Here is a 27552-nt window from a genome sequence, read left to right on the forward strand (position 1 = left end):
GCTGGTAAAGTACGAGATTGTGTTAGTCTTATTTACGATGTCATAATTTACTTAAAATATTAATGATCTTGTAAAAGAAGTAGATCTATATATGGGGGTTCTATAATGTGCCCTATTACCTCTCCATGTGACCAGAGACAGTTATTGTACTTTGAGGAATTGTCCAAGGACACACATTCCTTGGTTATTTCAAACTATCATCATTCATCACAGTCCTCATCACTTATCTAGCATAATGGCCGGACAAACAGCTTTCAACTCAAGAGTGAAGAAACGGTTTGTCCTTGAAATAATGTCGGACATGATATATCTATCTATCTCCACAGTAGTTTCTTCTCACCTATTATCTGGTCTACAAGGGATGGTTAGCGAAGAAATTAAACACTTTGTTTACATAGGTTTAAATCAAGACTAGCAAACTGAGCCATCGTCATCAGGTTTTGAGGTTTGTGGTCTACAGATCAGGTATTGTGCTGACATAAGATAGCCTAACAGCCAATAGGTGAGAGTTGAAGAGTTAAATTAATTCTGCCCATGTCAAAAGTAGGTAATTTATAAAGCCTGACACCTGATAAGTGGAAAGATTGTGCCCCTGCAGGAGTTAATATAGGTCCCAATCAGCTCCCCTAGCAACCTGCCAATGGCTTAGGCTCGGGTGTATCACTTTAACATTGGTTTAAAATCATATCTGTAATAAGATTATGTGTATTTATTCAAATTAGAATGATTAAGCAATTTACAAACAATGTAAGATTAAAATCATTCTGATTGTTTGTTTATCAATGTTTATTTGGAGAAGGAATGCCTGTGTATTTGTGAATTGTTCATTTCATGAATATTAATTATACAGTACTAATTATCTTAATTGTTATGCTGTTAATAAAAATAGTGCTAAACTTAAATTTGTGAGAATAGTTTGCGATAAGAATCCATCTCTATGTAGTCATGAAGGTGATGTAACAAACAAGACAAGGAGAAGTTGATCAGAGATTGCAGAGCTCCACATAAACCGCGTATCTGCGTGAAATACGCATCAGAAATGCAGTAAGTGAGTGAGTGAGTTGGGTTTAACGCCGCTTTTAACAGTATTCCAGTCATATCACGGCGTGTCAGCTTAATGTGGGAGGAAAGACCGAAGTGATGCAGGTCTCAGACGGTTACCACTTCGGTGAAACCCACGAGCACGGGTATGGTGCTGACAAACCTAGAAACATAATCGAGGCGAACCGGGATTCGAACCCACAATCATAGGTTTCTGGCGTGCCTAAGGGACGCAGCTCTGCACAGCGAATCGCGGCACCTTAGACGACTGGGCCACCCATGCCCCCACAGAAATGCAGAAATACGTAGTAATATAAAATCCAAGCGTATCAAATACGCAACGAACATTACAGATACGCTACAAAAATAAAACTTGTGCGTATCATCAAAATATTGTGAAGTAGCCCTGCGTATTTGATAAGCAAATCAGCAACTTATTTTGAAATTATAAACGGGCATTCCGTCAACCTTGCCAAACTCCACGATGACACTTACATCATGATCATTTGCCATCACACTTTCTTGTGGAAGTATCGTGGTATTCTTGAGTCCTATAAAGCTCTCAAACCCACACGACACCAGTTTGCAGGGACTAGATGAATAGTGTTTTTAAATATTTAACTTAAATACCCACATGTGTAAAAACTAGTGGGTAACAGAAATTTGAATACGCAGGTAGAATTACTGATACCCAATGATTTTAAACTGCATGGGTAAAATACCCACAACACCAAAAGCATATCTGGAGCTCTGGAATGGCTTCAGCGCTTGGTATTTTCATTAGTCTCTTGTGCAAACTTTGGTCAATCAAGTACATACAAATACCAATACACTGCAGCAATGAATGGGGATAAGTTGATTCATTTTCACTTGTATGTTAATTCTCAAACATTATGTATGTTGTATGTAGAAAAAATAGTGAACAAATGTGTTCATGATGGGCACAGTCATATAGCATAACTTTTCAAATTAGATTTTTGCTCATAGCAGATGAGAACTTAGGTATTAGTCTGATAGACGGTGCATTACCACATCACAATGTTGGACATTTTACATGCAACAAAAGAAAAAATGCTTAGAATTTAATTTATTTAATCATCAATCTATGACAGAAACAAGCAGTGTCACCTGTCACAATCCTCCTGTTGTGTGCCAACCATAATCTTCTGTCTGTACTCTGTCTGTCCTCTGTCTCTCCTCTGTCTGCACTCTGTCTGTAGGTCCCCAGCAACCTCTGCTTATCAAAACAGGAGATCAGGCGGTCAGGCACCAGTTTACCACTAGACCTATCTACGTGCCAAGTGTGGTTAAGATATATCTAATGGTTTTTGAGTTCTGCTCTAGAAAGGAAATGTGACAGACGGAAGGATGGACAGACAGCACCCATTCCTATTCCCCCTTCTACTTCAAGGCAGGGGATATTAAAGTCTTTTTCTGGATTTGTTTCCTTCAGAACAACCCCACACTCCATCTCCTACCCCACCCCACACCCAGAATATTAACTGGTCCACATTAATGAGGTGTTACTATGATGATAATACCAGCCATATTCATTCATCAAGTTCAAGTAGAAAGCTGAGGGCCTTCCTCCCAAGACGTATTACAGTTTGGCATTTGCTCAGTGGGGTTGAAGCCTGCTCATGCCCAGTGCTATCATGTATCTATCAGTAAGGCGGCTTGTCCTGTTTTACACAGCCAAGGATTTTGCATGCATTATGATATTTGAACAACCGCCATTGAAATTGGAATGTTGGGATCAGTGTTCTTGAGTGTGAGAGTCATAAGGTTATGAGGCAAGCTAAATTATTGTAACAATAAATCTTGGAGTTTTATGCAGTGTCACAAGGAACAGAGCTGATAGTATTCTGTACAATGACCAACTTGTTCCCAGCTTATTACACATTCCCATTTACTGTAAACAGATCCTGATATTTGATTTTTTTTGCCCCGAACTAAACAAATATTACTAATCTGCTAGATTTATTTTTAAGTTCATACATAAACAGTTGTTGGTACAGTTGATGTCGTAGAGTAGGTTTCCCCTGTTGTTGTGATTGTATGTGTTGTTGACTGCGGACCTCACAAACATACACTTATGATATGCCATTGTATCCAGTACACTTTCATAAATCATAAGTTATAATGTAATGTTATCATGGGATTTGTAAAAAAAACCCAGGTGACGTATGTTTCCGGTACAAAGTGTTCACTGTGAAAACAAGTGGTTTTTATGATGGAATGAAAATGTATGTATCTGACACATGAATGTTTAAAATAAATTCATATGACAGAAAACCAACAAGTAAATATGTAAACCTTTCTTTCATGTGTACATGTCATGCGTTATTACTGTGGTTGATTAATCAGCCCGAGACCAACAAGCATGTCATGGACATGTTATTCCTGTTTGATGCAGTGTGTCTGGACAGGCTTGTAGTCAGGGGGAAATGTCAGTTCATAGGATATGCAGTTCCCTGAAAACTTCAGATAAATCTTCTGGCAACAAAAAAGTCTTGTCTTAGGATCAAGTCAAATATTTTCACTGAGAAAGAAGCAACACCATTCAACAGTATTAATTTAACAAAAGTACAACAATATTATTTCAACAGAGTATGACAATATTAATTAACGAAAGTAAAACAATATTAATTCAACAAAAGAACAACAATATTAATTTAACAAAAACACACAGTTCTCCCTCTTTAACTCCTGTAATATTGGAGATGGTGCAACTCTCTGGCCCCTACAGAATCATTTATAAGCACTGTAGTCTGATATTGCTTGCTTGATGGTCCCAAGCTAGAGGTTCAGCTGTATTTTGTTACCATGAAAAGAGCTCCTCACATAAGTGATCATCTTGTGTTTGTCCAGTGTACAACCGAGTGCGGCACCGGACATTACAAGAGGAAGACCTACTGTTCCGCAGACGATGGAAGCTATCTGCCAGAGACTAAATGTTCCTCAGAAAAGAGGCCTCGCACCAAGAAGGCCTGTAAAGACAACCCACCTTGTGGTGGGCGATGGTTTGCTGGACCCTGGACACAGGTCAGTACCTTTATTCTGACTGGTCAGCTTGTATGATCCCCAGGGAGCTGAGAACAGAATTTGAATTCCTACTGATCGTTTGTTTGGGGCAATATTGTCCTGTCAGTTGTTTGTTTTTGTGTTGTTAACGCCACACTCAGCAATATTCCTGGCATATGACATCAATCTGTAAATAATTGAATGTGAGCAAGACAATCCAGTGACTGACACCATGAACATCTACACAATACTGATGCGATGATGACATGAATCAACCAAGTCAGCATGCCTGACCACCAATCCCATTAGTTGGTCCATATCAGTCATGTACCTGTGTGGTTTGAACTGTCTTGTTGTCGTTGTTGTTGTTGTTGTTGTTGTTGTTGTTGTTTCCTACACTTATTATTTAGAGGTGCGCGATATTAGCGGTATACCACGATTTTAAATACCAATGAATACTTTTTGAAAATACAGGGATATTGCGCTTTTCAAAATCATGCAAATTTTCTGATAATTTCTATCTTGTTGGCAATGTTAAACATAGGTGACAACTGACAAGTTAAATTGAAATTATGAAATTCAGAAATTAACAGCTGATAGGGTCTGTGATCGAAAGAGCGAAACTATTTGTGACCAGCTTCCTTCGTGCATTACTGTTGGCTGTTGAAAGTGTTGACTCTAGTGTTAAGTCGGGTGATTCTGTCAGGGAACTTTCAGTACAGAATAAAGAAAAACTTCAAGTCTCTTGGGGTATTTTTATTCAGGTTCATAACAAATTACAGATGAAAGAACACATGCAATTTATTGTGGTACGTATCACAGTATGTGAATTATTGCAATATTTTGCAATATGAAAATTAGGTCAATACCCGTCACTACTATTATTACATTGTACATGTTTGTTTGTTTGTTTGTTTGTTTGTTTGTTGTTAAATGCCACACTCAGCAATATTCCAGCTATATGACGGCAGTCTATAAATAATCATGTCGGGACCAGACAATCCAGTGATTGACATCATGAGCATCGATCCACGCAATTAGGATACGATGACATGCATCAACCAAGTCAGCGAGTCTGGTCACCCGATCCCATTAGTTGCCTCTTACGACAAGCATAGTAGCTTTTACGGCAAGAATCGGTTCCTTAAGACCTATTCTACTCAGGTCTTCACAGGTCTATTGTACATTTAAACAAGAAGATAAACACATGCATTGAACGGATGTGAATACTGTTAATTGTTTTGTGATAAACAGTTAACACAACCTTACTGTTGTGTTTTTTGTTTGTGCTATGTTTTGAATGTTAACCATGCAAAGTGTATTGTGCTTCATTGTGATTCGTTGCCAGAACACATTCCACATAAAAAAGCAACATATTTCATCTGAAGTTCGCTGACATCCCGAGCTGTATACGAAACCCGTTCAGTCATTACCAGACAACACCACAGAATAAACACATGGTCTTTTACGAACTCCGGGTCTCCTTTACAAATGTGTAATAATGCCATGAGTATGATGAAGACAGCATCGCATCCAAGCAATACACATGAACAGGTTACAGCAATTACCACCCGCGTAATTGCAGGTGTTATGTCATCTACTCATAAAACATTCTGCAATCTCCTAGCCTTCACACCTGAATGAGCACCATCTGGAATGAAAGTTGAAAGCTACAAAGACTTAGAAATAGCTGCGTTGACGCAAATTAGAAGATTCAAGTCTGTTTAAGCAGCGTGTGTGAAGTCGTTCCAGATTCCTTATGAAATAACTGTAATCAAAAGTTGTTTAAATATTTGTGTTGCACAGAACTCGTGCAGGCTGTGTTTAAGCTGTGTCTGTGTACTAAATCTTCTCGTTTCATGCAACTTTTTAAGTAAATAGTTACCTGTCATGTGAAGTGTTATGGAATTTGAAAAATGTTTTAAGGAGGGCAATGATATAATATGTCTTAGTGCACATTTGTCGGAGTCCTTGTGATGGAAACGTGTTTCCATGTTGGGATGCTGACTTCCTCACCGTTAAAGGAGGGGGCAATTGTCAGGCAGTGTTTGCTGTCTCATTAATAAGGAGAAAATGGAGACGTAAATGAAAAGCTCTTGAAAAGCTCTTGAAACGCTGTCATATTATAATCTAGGATAACCTGTTAGCTCACCTGGACCAAATGCATGCCAGGCAAACCTACCACAGACATTAGTTTAACAGGTTTAACTTCTCATGCAGAAATACATGCAAGATACATGTGTATCATTCCCATTTAGTATATTACATAAATGTTAAATCATTACTTGGTTGGTTGGTTGGTTTGTTGTTTTACGCCACACTCAGCAATATTCCAGCTATATGACGGTGGTCTGTAATTAATCATGTCTGGACCAGACAATCCAGTGATTGACATCATGAGCATGGATCCACGCAATTGGGACTGATGACACCTGACCACCCGATCCCGTTAGTCGCTTTTTACGACAAGCATAGTCGCCTTTTACGGCAAGCATGGGTTGCTGAAGACCTATTCTACCTCGGATCTTCAGGGGTCTAAATCTTTACTAGTTATAGTTACTTAACCAATTAGCTCCATGTCATGTGATCATGTGGAATGACAAGATAATATCACAACTTACTAAAGTATCAATAATTAAACAAATATGAAAAACTCATATCCTCCGCCAATATGACTTGCTCGGTTGTGTGCAAGGTATTAGTCCTCGGAAACAAGCACTACTGCCATTTTACAAAGTCGTTGTTATGTAAACTCGAAAATAAATTTTTAAAAATCCCAAACTCTAACAATGCACCAGTTCACCATTAGACCAACCTATGTGCCAAGTTTGGTTAAGATATTTCTCATGGTTTTTGCGTTCTGCTCCGGAAACAAAGCATGACGAACAGACAAACAGACAGAAGGAGGGAAAGACAGAAGCACCCATTACTATATCCTCCTTCCACTTCGTGGTGGAGGATAATAACTGAATGATTCATGACATTTGGACTATCAGTATGTATGAAATATGCTCACCATAAGTACTGAGGGAAGCAATCAGGTGTAATGTGGATTGGTCAGGGATAATGACTGAGAATTCTCTGTTGCAGTGTAACGCGACCTGTGGGAATGCATTCAAGAAGAGGGACGTGGTGTGCATGAAGAAACTAGGCACCAAGCTGCACACTATTGTGTCAGAAGTCAACTGTGTGGCTGAACAACGACCAGTCAGTGAACAGGCCTGCCAGGAATTATCGCCATGCCAACCAGAGTGGTACATGACGCCATGGGGACAGGTAAGACATGTCAGCAATAGGGTACATGGCATCATAGAATATAAGAACAATGTAAGTATTAGTTGTTGCAAGAAATATGGACCCCTTCACACCATATCCGTGTATCTGGACGATTAACCCCTAATAGTCCCTGTATTACAATGTTAACCCTAATCGTCCCTGTATTACAGTGTTAACCCTAATCATCCCTGTGACACAATGTTAACTCTAATCATCCCTGTGTACCAACGTTAACTCTAATAGTCCCTGTATTACAGTGTTCTTATCATCCCTGTATTACAATGTTAACCCTAATCATCCCTGTATTACAATGTTAACCCTAATCGTCCCTGTATCACAGTGTTAACCCTAATCGTCCCTCTATTTCAATGTTAAACTCTAATCGTCCCTGTGTTTCAATATTAACTCTAATCATCCCTGTATTACAATGTTAACCCTAATCATCCCTGTATTACAATGTTAACCCTAATCATCCCTGTATTACAGTGTTAAACCTAATCGTCCCTGTATTACAATGTTAAACTCTAATCGTCCCTGTGGCACAATATTAACTCTAATCATCCCTGTATTACAATGTTAACCCTAATCTTCCCTGTATTACAATGTTAACCCTAATCGTCCCTGTATTACAGTGTTAAACCTAATCGTCCCTGTATTACAATGTTAAACTCTAATCGTCCCTGTGGCACAATATTAACTCTAATCGTCCCTGTATTACAATGTTAACCCTAATTGTCCCTGTATTACAATGTTAACCCTAATCGTCCCTGTATTACAACGTTAACTCTAATCGTCCCTGTATTACAATGTTAACCCTAATCGTCCCTGTATTACAATGTTAACCCTAATCGTCCCTGTATTACAATGTTAACCCTAATCGTCCCTGTATTACAATGTTAACCCTAATCGTCCCTGTATTACAATGTTTACCCTAATCGCCCCTGTATTACAACGTTAACCCTAATCGTCCCTGTATTACAACGTTAAACCTTATCGTCCCTGTATTACAATGTTTACTCTAATCATATCTGTGTTACAATGTCAACTAAAATCGTCCCTGTGTTACAATGTTAACTCTAATCATCTCTGTGTTACAGTGTTAACTCTAATTGTCCCTGTATTACAATGTTAACTACAATCGTCCCTGTGTTACAGTGTTAACTCTAATCGTCCCTGTGTTACAATGTTAACTCTAATCATCCCTGTGTTACAGTGTTAACTCTAATCGTCCCTGTGTTACAGTGTTAACTCTAATCGTCCCTGTGTTACAGTGTTAACTCTAATCGTCCCTGTGTTACGGTGTTAACTCTAATCGTCCCTGTGTTAAAATGTTAACTCTAATCGTCCCTGTGTTACAGTGTTAACTCTAATCGTCCCTGTGTTACAGTGTTAACTCTAATCGTCCGTGTGTGAAAATGTTAACTCTAATCGTCCCTGTGTTACACTGTTAACTCTAATCGTCCCTGTGTTACAGTGTTAACTCTAATCATCCCTGTGTTACAGTGTTAACTCTAATCGTCCCTGTGTTACAATGTTAACTACAATCATCCCTGTGTTACAGTGTTAACTCTAATCGTCCCTGTGTTACAGTGTTAACTCTAATCGTCCCTGTGTTACAGTGTTAACTCTTATCGTCCCTGTGTTACAGTGTTCAGCCAGCTGTGGTACCGGGGTGAAGACCCGAGAGGTCAAGTGCCTGGACGACAACCTCCAGTCCAGCCCAGAGTGTCCGGGGTCCCTACGACCCAACGAGAGACAAGCCTGCAACAAGCACTCCTGTAGAGCTCAGAAACCCTCGGCCATCACCTCGGCCAACATACACATTCAGAAGGATGCAGGAGGCGGTGAGGGGCTGACACATTGACACATGTTCATTCTGTACGGGGAGGTGGGGTAGCCTTGTGGTTGAAGCATTCGCTTGTCACACCAGGCCAGGGTTTGGTTCCACTTATGGGTACAATGTGTGAAGCCCATTTTTAGTGTCCCCTGATGTGATATTGCTGGAATCTGAATCTCTGTAGGGGAAAAGTGGGATGTGAAAATAGAGTTTTGATTGTTTGGAATTGGAATAGGTGTGATTGAGTGAACTGGGTTTTTTTAGACTCAATATAACATCCAGAAGCCTATGTGTAATCAAGTCTGGGATAGAAAAACAAGTGGTTGATAGCATGAGCACAACCAGCCTGGTCACACATTACATGATTCCAGTCTTGATGGGCGTATGTAGTGTTTACACACCCCTGCATTAAAGTGGATTGACCCTCACACTGCATAGGACATACTTCTGTGACTCTGGCTTATTTGTGTACCTCCTGATTCTGGAGAATCAGGGGAAGTAACTCATACAAGCACTATGGATGCAGATAGGTCTCCTTTTGGTCTAGTTCACACTTAATCCAAGTACTGCTGCTGCTGCTCCTGCTACTACACACTATCTAGAAACAGTGCACCCCAGAAGTAAAATGATTTGCTTGTCATGACCTGCGTACCCCATTCTTATGTCCTGTGATGGATATTGCTGTCATACAAGCTCACACTTGATTCACAATAGCTACAAAAGACTCTGTTTGAGGACATGTAGCTAAGTAGTCCCACAGAGATCATGTAGAAGCTTTGTTGTTTGTTTGTTTATTTGTTGTTTAACGCCGCACTCAGCAGTATTCCAGCTATATGATTGTGGTCTGTAAATAATCGAGTCTGAACCAGACAATCCAGTGATTGACATCATGAGCATCAATCCATGCAATTGGAATACGATGACATGCATCAACCAAGTCAGCGAGCCTGACCACCCAATCCCGTTAATTGCCTCTTACGACAAGCATAGTCGCCTATTACATAAAGAATGGGTTGCTGGAGGCCTATTCTACCCCAGATTTTCATGGGTCTGTAGCTATGTACTCCCACAGATGACAATCGCCCTCTTTATCCAGTCAGTTTATGTTTTATGGCTGCTTTATGATAATAACACATTGAATGTTCTTTCAATATCAAGACAGCTGATTACATGAAAGCATCATTTCCTATTTTGTTACTTTCAGCTGGTGACTGCCAAGACCACGACACAATCCGATGTCTCTACGTGAAGCAGTCACGACTATGCAAATACCCTTTCTACAAACAGATGTGTTGCAAGTCGTGTCATGACTACGTGTCTGGGAAACACCACTAGTCAGAGGAACATCAGACCATGTCCAGTACCTGTTCTCTGGGACTAAACTGTCAGGTGTACAAAATGATACAGCAGAAGAAGTTTGTGATAATTATTTCTTCTCCTGAATATTGTCCAGTTGCTAGATTTATAAAATCTGGTCCAACTGAAACTGCCATAAAATGGAATAATTTGATGCAGTTCACAAGAAGTGAATATCGTCTTTGTGGATGAGTGGATGACCATACATCTCAGTCATGAGTTAGGAGTATGTTACCATGGCAACACGTGACTGTGCTGTGAGACAGCTCCAGGTTTTTAGCGGGAAATGGAAGACGTATCAATTAGCAACAGTTACTTTTACACTGAACGACAAATCAACTAGCAACTACTTATAAAGAGGTTGATGCTAGACTATATACAAATGAAAATATGAATGAAAAATATGTTTGTATTTTGTATTTAAACTCTGATACATAAGCATTTATTTGTACATTTGTGTCCCTGTATTAGCGAAGATGGGATGTGCCTCATACTGGAAGATTCCATTATGAAGAAAATACTATATTTCAGTAATAGAACCTTCCTATTATGCCAGAAATACTTTGTCTGAAACTTGTTATGATCTATAAACCACATACCCCTTCTTGGAATGGAACCGTCAGCATTGAAGCAACTCTGAATGGAACACATGACACTGAAGAGTCTGTTGTTTCTGTGAAGGGAACATTGAAGAGTCTGTTGTTTCTGTGAATGGAACATTGAAGAGTCTGTTGTTTCTGTGAAGGGAACATTGAAGTGTCTGTTGTTTTTTAAAATGGAACACGGGACATTGAAGAGCCTACTGTTTCAGTGCATAGAACACACTACGTTGGAAGAGTCTGCTGTTTCTGTGAACGTAACACGCCACATTGCTGTTTCTGAGCATGAAACAATCATACGTCTGTGAATGGAACTGTCCATCTTGGCAGAATCTATACTCCCTGCTTGTGAATGGAATAGTCCATGTAGTCATTGTGAAGCAAAAAAGCCTTCAGCGGAAGGCTACTTCATCTGTCTATCTTGAAATTTTACTTACAATGAATTTCTATTGTTTGTAAATTCAAAACTATATGTGAGTTTACAATTTGGCCAGAAAATAATAAAGTCAACTTAATCAAGGCTGACTGTTTTTAGGTTTCACCCTGTTTCACATATAATTATCCTCTCCAGGCTAATGTTCATGGCTGGGACATCTCAGTATAAGACAGCTAGTTTGTGAGTGGGACGTGATGTGCTGTGTTTCCTCCATGTGTCCTTGATGGCCAACTTGTGGTGCTGACAAAAGGAGGATCTGCCTGGAAGCCAGGGCCATGTGTATATATACAGCTGTATTAATGGATCCATGAAGCCGTAGGATGTCCACACTAGATACGGTAATTTTTGCAAGGTCTTTTGATGTAAATGAGGAGCATGAATTGTCTTGTGATGTAAATGTGGAGCATGAATTGTCTTGTGATGTAAATGTGGAGTATGAATTGTCTTGTGATGTAAATGTGGAGTATGAATTGTCTTGTGATGTAAATGTGGAGTATAAATTGTCTTGTGATGTAAATGTGGAGCATGAATTGTCTTGTGATGTAAATGTGGAGTATGAATTATCTTGTGATGTAAATGTGGGGCATGAATTATCTTGTGATGTAAATGTGGAGTATGAATGATCTTGTGATATAAATGTGGAGTATGAATTGTCTTGTGATGTAAATGTGGGGCATGAATTATCTTGTGATGTATATGTGGAGTATGAATTATCTTGTGATGTAAATGTGGAGTATGAATGGTCGTGTGATGTAAATGTGGAGTATGAATTATCTTGTGATGTAAATGTGGAGTATGAATGATCTTGTGATGTAAATGTGGAGTATGAATTGTCTTGTGATGTAAATGTGGGGCATGAATGATCTTGTGATGTAAATGTGGAGTATGAATTATCTTGTGATGTAAATGTGGAGTATGAATGATCTTGTGATATAAATGTGGAGTATGAATTGTCTTGTGATGTAAATGTGGAGTATGAATTGTCGTGTGATGTAAATGTGGAGTATGAATGATCTTGTGATGTAAATGTGGAGTATGAATGATCTTGTGATGTAAATGTGGAGTATGTATGGTCGTGTGATGTAAATGTTGGGCATGAATTATCTTGTGATGTAAATGTGGGGCATGAATGGTCTTGTGATGTAAATGTGGGGCATGAATTGTCTTGTGATGTAAATGTTGGGCATGAATTATCTTGTGATGTAAATGTGGGGCATGAATGGTCTTGTGATGTAAATGTTGGGCATGAATTATCTTGTGATGTAAATGTGGGGCATGAATGGCCTTGTGATGTAAATGTTGGGCATGAATTGTCTTGTGATGTAAATGTGGAGCATGAATTGTCTTGTGATGTAAATGTGGAGTATGAATGATCTTGTGATGTAAATGTGGAGTATGAATGATCTTGTGATGTAAATGTGGAGTATGAATGATCTTGTGATGTAAATGTGGGGCATGAACTGTCTTGTGATGTAAATGTGGAGTATGAATGATCTTGTGATGTAAATGTGGAGTATGAATTGTCGTGTGATGTAAATGTGGAGTATGAATGATCTTGTGATGTAAATGTGGGGCATGAATTATCTTGTGATGTAAATGTGGAGTATGAATTGTCGTGTGATGTAAATGTGGAGTATGAATGATCTTGTGATGTAAATGTGGAGTATGAATGATCTTGTGATGTAAATGTGGAGTATGTATGGTCGTGTGATGTAAATGTTGGGCATGAATTATCTTGTGATGTAAATGTGGGGCATGAATGGTCTTGTGATGTAAATGTGGGGCATGAATTGTCTTGTGATGTAAATGTTGGGCATGAATTATCTTGTGATGTAAATGTGGGGCATGAATGGTCTTGTGATGTAAATGTTGGGCATGAATTATCTTGTGATGTAAATGTGGAGTATGAATGATCTTGTGATGTAAATGTGGGGCATGAATTGTCGTGTGATGTAAATATGGAGTATGAATGATCTTGTGATGTAAATGTGGAGTATGAATGGTCGTGTGATGTAAATATGGAGTATGAATGATCTTGTGATGTAAATGTGGAGTATGAATGGTCGTGTGATGTAAATATGGAGTATGAATGATCTTGTGATGTAAATGTGGGGCATGAATGGTCTTGTGATGTAAATGTGGGGCATGAATTGTCGTGTGATGTAAATATGGAGTATGAATGATCTTGTGATGCAAATGTGGAGTATGAATTGTTGTGTGATGTAAATGTGGAGTATGAATGGTCGTGTGTCGTAAATATGGAGTATGAATGATCTTGTGATGCAAATGTGGAGTATGAATTGTTGTGTGATGTAAATGTGGAGTATGAATGATCTTGTGATGTAAATGTGGAGTATGAATGGTCGTGTGATGTAAATGTGGAGTATGAATGATCTTGTGATGTAAATGTGGAGTATGAATTGTCTTGTGATGTAAATGTGGAGTATGAATGATCTTGTGATGTAAATGTGGAGTATGAATGATCTTGTGATGTAAATGTGGAGTATGAATTGTCGTGTGATGTAAATGTGGAGTATGAATGATCTTGTGATGTAAATGTGGGGCATGAATTGTCGTGTGATGTAAATATGGAGTATGAATGATCTTGTGATGTAAATGTGGAGTATGAATGGTCGTGTGATGTAAATATGGAGTATGAATGATCTTGTGATGTAAATGTGGAGTATGAATGGTCGTGTGATGTAAATATGGAGTATGAATGATCTTGTGATGTAAATATGGAGTATGAATGATCTTGTGATGTAAATGTGGGGCATGAATGGTCTTGTGATGTAAATGTGGGGCATGAATTGTCGTGTGATGTAAATATGGAGTATGAATGATCTTGTGATGCAAATGTGGAGTATGAATTGTTGTGTGATGTAAATGTGGAGTATGAATGGTCGTGTGTCGTAAATATGGAGTATGAATGATCTTGTGATGCAAATGTGGAGTATGAATTGTTGTGTGATGTAAATGTGGAGTATGAATGATCTTGTGATGTAAATGTGGAGTATGAATGGTCGTGTGATGTAAATGTGGAGTATGAATGATCTTGTGATGTAAATGTGGAGTATGAATGGTCGTGTGATGTAAATGTTATATGTTGATTATTGAAATGTTCTCTTGGTTGTTGCCCCTATTATTACTTCGGCAAGTACCCTGTACAATAAACACACTGTTGCTAAAACATGGCTCAGCCAATGGATGAACAGCATTCAATACTTCTTGCCCAATCATAGTTATCAACTAGTTATCATAACACAGGTAGAACAGTGTTTGAAGATAACTCAGGGGCCAGTTGAATGAACAGAGTGGTGATCCAGAGGTCTAGTGATATTTTGTGGGCACTGTTAATTGTTTTCCTTATTGAAAACAGATACTTGCATAAAATCAAAGGACTGTCCGCAAATTAAACAACCCTTCATGTATCTTGTTTTACTTCTTTATTAATGATGAAGGACACCTACAGGTCAGAACCACTAGAGACACTACAGGAACAGTTTCTCTCTGCTCATCCTTTAAAACTGGACAACTGACAAATTCTGGTGTCAAACGCTGTACACCTAATATTCTTGATTAATCTGCAGATTTATGTACTTATTCCTTCTGAATTCTTAAACATATATTACCTCAGGCAAATACATTTGATAGTCTGCTCTGACATGCAATATGCCCTGAATATACCTATCACAAGTACAATATTAGGTAGGTGTACAGCGTTTGACACCAGAATTTGTACTTGTGATAGGTATATTCAGGGCATATTGCATGTCAGAGCAGACTATCAAATGTATTTGCCTGAGGTAATATATGTTTAAGAATTCAGAAGGAATAAGTACATAAATCTGCAGATTAATCAAGAATATTTCATTTTAATTTTATCATTTCATTACAGCCTGACCTGGACCTCATCAGCCCAGCCTTTGAGAGTAAAGAAGCAGACTCAACACTTCATGATTCAGAGACTTCTCCAAGGGCAATGTCATCTGTTTATGATTTGTCATCATTCAGTTTCTTTGATGTAAACCTTCCAGTTGGAGCTGAGTTCATAACAAAGTCTGGGTGTAGGGGTGGCCAAGTCTGCAAGGTGATGCAATTTGCTATGCAGAGTTACATCCCATAGGCTTGTGTAAATCCTACAATTGTGGGTTTGAATCCCAGATTTCCCCTGATTGTAATTCTTGATTTGTCTGCATCATACTTTTGCTCATGGGTTTCATGAGTGGTAAAAGTCTGAAGACCTGCTTTCCTCCCACATTATTAAACAGGAATACTGTTCAAAGCAGTGTGAGACCACATTCACTCCAGTAAAGTGAATTGTGAGGCTGCCAACCCTCTCTTGGATTCGGCGTCTAATAAGAGGGTATTCGGGTCTCAGCATTGAGGTACACAGAGGCACAAACGAAATTGTATTTGGTACGCATTTCTTTTTTTTAAATAATGGCGTATGTAAAAAATATCCTCTATATATTTTATTATTTCAATATTGTTTGACTAATTTATCTTCAAATCGCACCCTTTCTCCATTCCCTTCTAGATTTGTATTGAGTAGTGTTTGGAATTCAGGTGTGAAAAATGATACTCTGAGTAAACGATGTACACTGGACAGTTTCCTCAGTGAACAAGACAAAGACGTACCTCCAAGAAAGTCATGTGGTCTGAGGGATGGTCATACAAGTCAGCATGATACACACGATCCTCCAGCTTTAAGGTCGGATATTTTATAGCAGAAACGTATGGGACTGGAAGTTCCATCACAAATATGCTGTCTTGACTATATGTTGCGGCATTCATCAGTGTTCAAAGTCCATGTTTTATCACATTGAATGTCTTTTTGCATAACCATGTGATCAGTGCCAGCAGTGTGCTGTCCATACTGAAACACAACGCCTGAAACTGACCTGCTGTCTGAAGCCACACTGAGAGTTATGTCCCTTAGTGTTTGTATTTGCACAAAAACGAAACAGACTCATCAAGATCAGGTCTTTCAAAGTTCTGATTTTGATAAGATTGAAACATGATGGTTCTTATTCCAGCCTGGTATTTCTTTATTATTCTGTAGCAGATGAAGTATGTATCTCTGTTAAAACTGTAACTATAGATGTTTGAAATATGTTTTCACTGATACGGGTAGTTAGTGCCTTATCATTCAATCTACAAGCCAAGATCTCTTCACAACGGTCCAGTTTGTAGTGTAATGAGGCAAAAAACAGAATTCCTCCAAATCCTCTACCTCAATTACATCACTGCCATAAGTCCTGTATTGAGGCTGCAAACACACAAAACTAGTCTTCAGAAGTTTTAACAGAAGTTTTTATTCACTGTCATCTACACACAACTAGTTGTCGTGACAATAGTGATAGCAGCCAAAATACAGGAATTATGGCAATGATGTAATAGAGGTAGTATTCTTAGAATTATTAACAATGACGTCTATTGTTCCTATAATACAGCAATGAAAAGGAGGACTATTCCTTCAGCAAACCAATGTGTGCCATGAAGGAGTCTCATCTCTTTGCTTTGAAATTTGAATTTTTATTCGCTTTAATTAACTTAATATTCAAATATTTGTGTTTTAAAGAAGTATTTTGCTTTTAATGATCATAATGCTTCTGTGTTCACCATCGCAGACAGTTCTCTTTCTTGTGAGACAAATGGTTTTCAACAATACTACTTCATGTATTGGTGTGTTGATGACTTCATTATACTACTCAAAAGAAGTTAAAGAACACCCGATTCTTTCATATGACTAAAGTTACTCTGTCAGGCCATGAAAGATTAACTATAGCAACATGAACAAACCTGGTGTTCTTTAACTTCTTTTGAGAAGTATATGCAGCCACTTGTTGACGACAGGACTACAGGATTGACAGAATTTGAAATATTCAAAACAATTCTCACTTTTTATCGGGTTTATGTTGTTTTTTCGTAAACCATACAATGCATATTAATAGCAGTAGCAGGGAGATACAGTAGGACGTCATTGCTGACTCCAGCTGTTGTGCATACATGTTGTTGCGTCACTAGGCAGTTAGTTATGTTTTCCTTCTGTGTTTGCTGTACAAGATATATTTACACATCGGAAAAACATGGGCATGAAGAAACATGAAATCCTTTTCTCTTCTTGACTTATTGACGACAATCATCATTGTGGTATAGCCTTTACATGCTCCAGCGTGTTTCCTCATTAAAGCATTCAATCAAATTAATTTGAATTCTTATGGCCGGGGTATCAAATGATGTTGGATGAAGCTTATTGTATATTGAGCCTTGTCATTTTAGCAGATGATGGATGGGTTTTTTCTGAGATTGTTTCCAATAAATGGCAATTAATCAAAATGGCAGAGTAGTAAAAGAGTACCTTAACCATTCCAAGTAGTTTCTGAAAGTCTCTGCCCATGTTAGAAACTTGCTCTTACATCTGTTGACAATAGGTTCCTTATCTCATGAAGAAAGTTCTACACAAACAATGATGCCCTCTGACAATGTTTCAAAATATCATGTCAACTTAAGCTTATTGGGACTTCCTGAACACTGAAGCCAGCTTGACATTTGCAGTTAGTTCTTCTGCCGATGTTTTAGATGTTTCTAAGCCAAACATTTTTAATCATGTCATGAATGGTGGAAGTTATAAAAAGTGTCTTTGAACAATGTCAGTTTAAAAGAAATAAATTTGTTTAGGGTTAGGTGTCCAGGGACAAAACATAACAGAGTGAAAGCCATTTTTCAAATAATTAAGCCCCCTGTGAAACAGGAACCGCTTGATGTGTATGGCCGAATCAGTCGGTGGCCCTTGCATCTGTGTTTCATGGATCTCACTACACATGTTGGAAATGCATGTACTCCATTACAATTCAACGATTTAAATTAGCTGTTATTTGTTTTTTTAGTTTATTTATCATACTTTGATAAACCATGAAATTACAACTTGATAACTTAATCTTTTCATTTTATTTTTGGAAATACCTTCAATATCAATTTTATTGTCAATGTTAACTGTCACTCACGAATCTGGCTTCAGAAGATCAAGGTCAATGCTTTTTGTCAATAAGACTTTAAAATATCCTAATGACGGTTGCAGAGGATGGAGCCTCCAGTGGTAATTCAAATAAAATCTGTCATCTTGTAAACGTTTATTAACTCCTGATGAAACATGGATACATGCAGCTAGAAACATCCATCAGTCTGGTTCAGGTTCATGGATTGATTTCAGGGTCGAGCGCACGTGGTTCTCGCCGGTTACAATGTCGATCAACCCAGTCACTCTCGCATACACACCGGAGGTTCTAAAGTCATTAAGCAAAAACTTGGGAATGTTTACGGAACGAAACTGGTCAGGAAGAATAGGATTGCTTTACCTAATGTACTTTCTCACAATGACGGTTGAGGTGCAAATGAACATTGATTTGAATCAAGTGTTAAATATCGACTGCAGACCCATTTCCATGGTCTAGTCCCCCAGATGAAGTCTAGATGTTGTAATTGGTGCATCATTAGGGCAATCAGTCATTACGAGATGGATATACTTTCTAACTTTGAACTTACACACAGAATGGGTTGAATGATTTCGATGAATCTGCTATGATTACTAATCAATCTAGGCCCCGTTTGACAAGTCTATGTTAACATATGAGAGTTACGATCACTTTGTGGAGTGGGGCCCTGAATTGAACTGAACCCATCAGACCTGTTTGGCCGATTTTCAAATGGCTTGAGTGCTGATATTTTATACATATTCAGGGAGGGTCATATGTGTTTGAGTTACTACATAAAGTCAATTTGAAGAACAAAGTTTTGAGGAATTCAGGAAAAGGAAGCAATGGGACTGCTTCCATTTTTGCTTACCAAAGTGCCAGTGTATTATTTTCTACATTGGTCATTAATGATAGCTTTGGCCTTACTTAATACAGAAGGGAAAGAGTTTATACACTGTCTACAGGATCTTGTACTTAAAATGTTCAGTGACTCTCAGTTCTCAAGTATAATTCGAAAGGTGCTAAATCATCAAATATTGCATGTTACAAGAAATACATACATGTACACTTTGTAAACTATATATTTTATGTATCTTCACAAGTTATACCACTGTCTATTTGTTAGAATGAAATATTCAGTGAAATAGTGTATCTTGATTAAATATTGTACTTATTGCTGAAAATATTTTTTTACAGAAAATATTAGAATTGTTTGATATTGAGACTGTGAATTCTTACAGATTGTCTCTATACTAAGAAACAAAATATTTTTTGTATCAGTCTTTTCAGCATTGTAAAAATGTTTTACTTGAAGAATATCAATGTAATGTATACGTAGTTGTGTTTGTATCAGCTTCTTGATTAAGGGGGTAGAGTGAATCTGGTGCGACTCGAACAGAATTAAGAAACTTTAGATATGTAGAGCTGTATGTAAATTGTTTTGTGCAGATCACTGTGTTGTCAAGTAGACCTCATAAATCAAAAGTAGGGAATGACAAAAATGCTGTTAGGATCTTACAATTTAACTGGCCCACCATGGGTATAAGACTGGAAGAGTTACCTCCCTTACATCAAGAGAGAGGCTTGTTTTCTTTCTTGATCAGTGACATGATCTTTCAGTCAGCAGAGTAGATAAATATTAAGTAAATACTTGACAAGTGTGATGAAGAATGCCAGAGTGAATTTATCATAAGGAAGGAATATTTAATTTTTTTATGAAATTTGTTTTGTATTCATATTACTGGTAGTTAAGATTTCAAAATGTGCACTTAAAATTTTCAATTACCTACCACAGTTTTGCTGTTATTATTTTATCTTTCTCTCAGTATCATGTTTTTCCAGTAGTGTTTCATGAAAATGTTTATATATTTGAAGAACCTACAGTACTGATTCAGTGGTGAGAAATGTGTTGTGTGATGTAGATGTGTGTCTGTGAGTTAGGGTATATGGTATAAATATTCATGTGTATGTTGTCAGCAGGTGCCTCTGTGTAATTATGATGTAAGCTAATAAAGCTTTGCTAATTATACCTTCAGGCTGGCTTTTTTTATTCAGTGCATGTACAATGGATGGAATAAGTCTTACACAATATAGGGGACATGGGTGGCCCAGGCAGCAAAGACTTGAAATTCGCCGTGCAGAGTTGTGGGCCCTTGGTGTCCAGGATCCCATAACTGAATCCCAGATTCAGCCTAATTCTTGTTGTCAGCGCCATTACCATAGGACACCACACTGAGGTAAACATCTGCAAGCTGCATCACTGCTTTCCACCAACATTAGGACGATACCCCAGGATACGACTCATTGCTCATGCACACTCTCATACTTACTAGGGCCGTCGGGTAGCCTAGTTTTTAAAGTGTTCACTCATCACGCCGAAGACCCGGGTTCGATCCCCGAAATGAGTACAATGTGTGAAGCCCATTTCTGGTGTAACCCGCCGTGATATTGCTGGAATATAGTTAAAAGCAGTATAAAAAAATACTCACTCACTCACTCATACCTACTTATCTATATATATGGATGCTACAAGTTGGCCAGGGGAGTACATTGACGTTACTTTGACAGAGGAGTTTGTGCCAATCGACTCTACCTCTCTGTCAAACCCTGCAGAAACACGAATAAACCACTCCCAAGTGACAGTCAGACATCTAGTTCTGATATTATCGCAAAGACAGTATTATGTTGTTATTTACCGTAAGTTCAGGGATACAATGGTGCTTCATGTCCTTGTGAAGCGACCCGTGAAGACCTGGGTAGAATAGGTATTCAGCAACCCATGTTTGCTGTAAAAGGCAACTAATGGGATCTGGTGGTCAGGCTTGCTGACTTGGTGGATGCATGTCATCGATCCCAATTGCGTGGATCGATGCTCATGATGTCAATCACTGGATTGTCTGGTCCAGACTCAATTATTTACAGACCGCCGTCATATAGCTGGAATATTGCAGAGTGCGGCATTAAACAACAAACCAACCAACCAACCAAATCCTTGTGAAGCAGTAGTCAATATGGATCCTGACCGTTGTCGTCAAGTCGCAGCATTTGCCGATCTCGTTACAGCAAACCTCAACCCTCCCTCATGCCTGACGTTGATTCCACATTGCGACTGATTGTCTCGTGGAATCACCACAGACTTGACCCTCGCATTTCACCAAATTCCAGTTTCCCAAGACTCCCTTAAGTACTGTGGAGTGGCTACACCCTTCTAGGTGTAGGACTTAATGCCAGGTGAACAATGGGAATGCCCGACTCCAAAACTACACTAGAAGAACTCATGTGCCATGTACTAGGCGATCTGTTGGTAGGAAGGAATAGTTGCCAAGCTATTGTGGAGTAGATAACCCATCTTCCGAGGCAAGCGTGTCCACTAGCCGATATCAAAGCCTAGTTTCTAAGTAGACGCTCTTGCCTTGGGAAGATGTGGACAAACTTGACATCTGGCATAATGTTTTGGATGCACCTCGACAAAAATGACTTGTGTCTGGCTGCTCGCAAGACTCTCAAATCCTCCCATTCTTGCAATCAGCCAACCAGTGGCTAGCATTTCAGCCTGTGGCCTTTTGAGAGCGGCTGACAAGAGTAGTCTCCCTTACACCATAGTTTGTCAAAGTGCTTGACAACGACTTCTAACTGACTTCGTCAGATCTGTTGCCCACATCCTTACATAAGTCCACAGCAGATAGGTACGTTAGATACAACACTGTCATATCTATACCATTGCCCAATGACTCACCTGAAACCCGGTCTGGACAGTAACTGGTCTGAACCTAGTTTACTTATCAACAGTCAAGTGTCATGTCTTCAACCACCATACATCAGAGCAGCATGTAGAGTCATTGCGCCTGCCAGACAAATCAGTGGTGGATGATTGTTTATCTCAGCAGTCTGTTTCCATGTGTAATGCCTCCTTACAGAAATCTTGGTTCCCTTTTTTAGGTTTAGGCAGTTGATAGTAATCCTACAGTTGGCCAGGTGATCCCAGTTCAAAACTATATTAAACTGAAAATCAGTTTCAAACTGTCAGTTGAAATAACTAACCATCCCTTAAAAGAAGAGAAACTTTATGGATCCACTTATCACAATAAAAGAAAAAAGACGTCGAAAACCTTCCCCTCCATCGCCTCTTCCTCCCATCTCCTCTCCTCCCCATCGCCTCTTCCTCCCGTCTCCTCTCTTCCCCATCACCTCTTCCACCCGTCTCCTCTCTTCCCCATCACCTCTTCCACCTGTCTCCTCTCTTCCCCATCACCTCTTCCACCTGTCTCCTCTCTTCCCCATCACCTCTTCCACCTCTCTTCCCCATCACCTCTTCCTCCCGTCTCCTCTCTTCCCATCACCTCTTCCACCTGTCTCCTCTCTTCCCCATCACCTCTTCCACCTCTCTTCCCCATCACCTCTTCCTCCCGTCACCTCTCTTCCCCATCACCTTTCCACCTGTCTCCTCTCTTCCCCATCACCTCTTCCTCCCCTCTTCCCCATCACCTCTTCCTCCTCTCTTCCCCATCACCTCTTCCTCCTCTCTTCCCGATCACCTCTTCCACCTGTCTCCTCTCTTCCCCATCACCTCTTCCTCCTGTCTCCTCTCTTCCCCATCACCTCTTCCACCTGTCTCCTCTCTTCCCCATCACCTCTTCCACCTCTCTTCCCCATCACCTCCTCCTCCCGTCACCTCTCTTCCCCATCACCTTTCCACCTGTCTCCTCTCTTCCCCATCACCTCTTCCTCCCCTCTTCCCCTTCACCTCTTCCTCCTCTCTTCCCGATCACCTCTTCCACCTGTCTCCTCTCTTCCCCATCACCTCTTCCACCTCTCTTCCCCATCACCTCTTCCTCCCGTCTCCTCTCTTCCCCATCACCTCTTCCACCTGTCTCCTCTCTTCCCCATCACCTCTTCCACCTCTCTTCCCCATCACCTCTTCCTCCCGTCACCTCTCTTCCCCATCACCTTTCCACCTGTCTCCTCTCTTCCCCATCACCTCTTCCTCCCCTCTTCCCCATCACCTCTTCCTCCTCTCTTCCCCATCACCTCTTCCTCCTCTCTTCCCGATCACCTCTTCCACCTGTCTCCTCTCTTCCCCATCACCTCTTCCACCTGTCTCCTCTCTTCCCCATCACCTCTTCCTCCCGTCTCCTCTCTTCCCCATCACCTCTTCCTCCCGTCTCCTCTCTTCCCCATCACCTCTTCCACCTGTCTCCTCTCTTCCCAATCACCTCTTCCACCTGTCTCCTCTCTTCCCCATCACCTCTTCCACCTGTATCCTCTCTTCCCCATCACCTCTTCCACCTGTCTCCTCTCTTCCCCATCACCTCTTCCACCTGTCTCCTCTCTTCCCAATCACCTCTTCCACCTGTCTCCTCTCTTCCCCATCACCTCTTCCTCCCGTCTCCTCTCTTCCCCATCACCTCTTCCACCTGTCTCCTCTCTTCCCCATCACCTCTTCCACCTCTCTTCCCCATCACCTCTTCCTCCCGTCACCTCTCTTCCCCATCACCTTTCCACCTGTCTCCTCTCTTCCCCATCACCTCTTCCTCCCCTCTTCCCCATCACCTCTTCCTCCTCTCTTCCCGATCACCTCTTCCACCTGTCTCCTCTCTTCCCCATCACCTCTTCCTCCTGTCTCCTCTCTTCCCCATCACCTCTTCCACCTGTCTCCTCTCTTCCCCATCACCTCTTCCACCTGTCTCCTCTCTTCCCCATCACCTCTTCCTCCCGTCTCCTCTCTTCCCCATCACCTCTTCCTCCCGTCTCCTCTCTTCCCCATCACCTCTTCCACCTGTCTCCTCTCTTCCCCATCACCTCTTCCACCTGTCTCCTCTCTTCCCCATCACCTCTTCCACCTGTCTCCTCTCCTCCCCATCACCTCTTCCACCTGTCTCCTCTCTTCCCCATCACCTCTTCCACCTGTCTCCTCTCTTCCCCATCACCTCTTCCTCCTCTCTTCCCCATCACCTCTTCCTCCTCTCTTCCCATCACCTCTTCCACCTGTCTCCTCTCTTCCCCATCGCCTCTTCCACCTGTCTCCTCTCTTCCCCATCACCTCTTCCTCCCGTCTCCTCTCTTCCCCATCACCTCTTCCACCTGTCTCCTCTCTTCCCCATCACCTCTTCCACCTGTCTCCTCTCTTCCCCATCACCTCTTCCACCTGTCTCCTCTCTTCACCATCACCTCTTCCACCTGTCTCCTTCCTTTTCATCTTTTCCTTTCCTCTTCCTCTACATCTCCGTCTTCCCATCTCTTTCCTCATGAACCCCCTTCCTCCACACTTGCTCCATCTCCTCTCCTTCCCCATCGCCTCTTCCCCCCGTCTCCTCCTTCCTCCTCTCTCCTCCTTTCCCCTTCATCCTTCCTCTTCATCTCCTCCGTCTTCCCATCTCTTTCCTCATGAACCCCCTTCCTCCACACTTGCTCCATCTCCTCTCTTTCCCCTCCTCCTTCCCCCTCTCTCCTCCTTCCTCCCGTCTCCCCCTTCCTCCTCTCTCCTCCTTCCTTCCGTCTCCCCCTTCCTCCCGTTCCCCCCTTCCTCCCATCTCCTCCTTCCTCCCGTCTCCCTCATTTCCATAGCCTCCTTTCCCCATCTCTTACTTTCTTCCCATCTTCTTCAATTACATCTCGTCTTTCTCTGTCTTTCGTCTGACCCTCTTGCGACTGCTGAAACTGACAATACTATACTCTTCAAAAAAAAGAAACGCAAAGCCAGATTTGTGTGAGGTAGGAAAATTCATAATTCTTACGAAACTTACTACCCCTATTACAACTTTGCCATAAATCCTGTATTTTGGCTTCAGTCACACTAACTAAAATTTTCAGATTTTTAACAGACGTCCTCTTCACTGTCAATTACACAACTAGTTCCCAAATTGCATCGTAACCAACCAAGCCATGACGTATGCAATTGCGGAAACCTCCACTTCTTCCCTGTGTGTGCTAGAGTGAACACCTATATCATAGATGTAACGATCTAGCACTTGGTATTTGGTCACATAAGTCTAAGATAATTGTAATAATTTTCTATAGAACAGACACTGTAAGAACATATTATAAGGCTGCTAGCTGGAGTGACGATCGCACGCACGAAAGTTTAAGCTGGTGTCAGGTGCTTGCTGTGAGGTCATAATGGAGTCTCCCTCTACTCCTGGTTGCAAGAAGTGTGGTCAATTCATGATCACGGGAGATCATCACCTTAACTGCACGAGGTGCAGAGGGACGCTATGTACTGAAGAGGTTAGGTGTCCCAGTCGACCAGCAGATTCATCTCCTGCGCTCTCTATGAGCTTGATACACGATCTTCTAAAACAGCAACAACATATGATGAAGACGATGTTTGAGACGAAGTTCTCTCAAATAACCATGTTTTGTTTGTTTGTTTGTTCGTTGTTTAACGCCGCTCTCGGCAATATTCCAGCTATATGACGGCGGTCTGTAAATAATCGAGTCTGGACCAGACAATCCAGTGATTGATATCATGAACATCGATCCACGCAATTGGGATCGATGACATGCATCCACCAAGTCAGCGAGCCTGATCACCCGATCCAATTAGTCGCCTCTTACGAGAAGCAGAGTCGCCTTTTACGGCAAGCAGTTAGTAGTTCTGGCTAAGTAGAGTCCCAGGTCAGGACAGCCATCTGCTACGGTCGTAGGGCCTACCCCAGCCGACCGTACCGACCAGACTAGCTGGTCAACCAGCCAGTACAGCCATACGGCCACCCGACCGATCAGCAGTCTGACCAGCCGGATACAAGCCTGCAGGCTTTTCCCTACCGTGAGACACGGAAAGACTTGGGTCCCAGCAGGGTACCGCAAGGCAAAACTCCCAAGCCAAAACACCGTACGGTCGCCGCATGGCATCGACCGACCACGTCCGCCGCACGGACTCCAGGATATCTCAGCCCTTCGCCCAGCCGACCGTTAGGTACCGGCACGGACTCCACGGCTAATCCACCGACCGCCCAGTCGATAGGCCTACCGTATGATCTTCAGCAGCAGACGGTACCCAATCCAGCCGAACGTTATACCGACAGAGGGGGGGATCACCGTACGAGACCTGTTACTTACGGGCAGACATCACAAAGCACGGACTTTGATCATACCGGAATCCTGGACACCGGCAGGGGGTGAACCGCACGGGGATTACGTGGTACCCTTACCGCCATTGAAACGGAAGTTATATAAGACACACAATGCTCTACTTCCGGACTGTACAAGTTTGGATGAGCTTGTTTCTTGAAGCTTGTACGCAATCCTAGTACTGATATCACCTTACCTGCTTCGCGGATTAAGGATATGTCATCGGTCCCCAGATATTCTTTGGACATTGGCGCTTATATCAACTGGTTTGTCGGACACATCATTCCACCATTACAGACATCGTATGAAGGCATATGCGGAGATACGCCCTTGACAATCTGGACTGATCAAGTGAGACTCATTCACAGCCTAATAGATACTATTGTAAGAATGCATGAAGACCTACTCTCCACCCAAGTCTGGATGTCTTCACAGCTATTGTGCAGCGTCAACAACTCTTAGCCCAGATTCGTTCTAAGGCCGTTTCAAACCAAACCAAGAGGTTGATAATGCCACAGCCCGTATCAGCTCACACGACATTCAACAGGAAACTGTGACATGCAATCGACGAAGTCAGGCAAGATACAACGGAAAGATTCCAAGCTTCAGCCTTGCTGCCAAGGCTCATGGATCTTCCAATTCCAGAAGCGTCCCTGGTACCAAAAAGACTCGTCTCACAAACAGCCTCCTAAGAAGAAGTTTGTCCCCTCCAGGATTGATTCGTTCCAACCATGACAAACGCCAATCTTTTCGTCAGCCAGACAACAAGAAACGAGGTTCCAATCAACGAGGCGAACGTAAATTCTGACTTCCCTGCCACCCACGCAGATGTTATAGACCCTTTCGAGGTTCCGACAGCAGCAGCATCACAAGTGACGCCAGCACCGGTATTAGTGTCACAAATCCAAATTTAAGAAGAAATGACGACATTGTGCA

The 27552-nt window shown here is 41.1% G+C and overlaps 2 protein-coding genes across 4 annotated transcripts in view; both read left to right on the forward strand.

The window, feature by feature from the left end:
• LOC124146987 (ADAMTS-like protein 4) overlaps window positions 1-20575 on the forward strand; it is a 285075-nt gene extending 264500 nt beyond the window's left edge. For all 3 annotated transcript variants that reach the window (XM_048396889.1, XM_048396907.1, XM_048396924.1), the window contains 5 exons: window positions 3913-4086; window positions 7156-7341; window positions 8990-9185; window positions 10383-11907; window positions 15468-20575. In XM_048396889.1, coding sequence (XP_048252846.1) covers window positions 3913-4086; window positions 7156-7341; window positions 8990-9185; window positions 10383-10513 — 687 coding nt within the window. In that variant the 3' untranslated portion in view covers window positions 10514-11907; window positions 15468-20575. The remainder of the gene's footprint in view (window positions 1-3912; window positions 4087-7155; window positions 7342-8989; window positions 9186-10382; window positions 11908-15467) is intronic.
• A 1209-nt stretch (window positions 20576-21784) lies between these two features.
• On the forward strand, window positions 21785-24795 carry LOC125372577 (proline-rich protein 36-like). The gene is made up of 2 exons (XM_048383002.1): window positions 21785-21846; window positions 22638-24795. Exons 1-2 carry the CDS (start codon window positions 21785-21787, stop codon window positions 24793-24795), a joined length of 2220 nt encoding a protein of 739 aa, XP_048238959.1.
• Window positions 24796-27552: the final 2757 nt, after the last annotated feature.

The sequence above is a fragment of the Haliotis rufescens genome, unplaced genomic scaffold, assembly GCF_023055435.1.
Source record: "Haliotis rufescens isolate VD_foot unplaced genomic scaffold, xgHalRufe1.0.p SCAF_1, whole genome shotgun sequence".
NCBI lineage: Eukaryota > Metazoa > Mollusca > Gastropoda > Lepetellida > Haliotidae > Haliotis > Haliotis rufescens.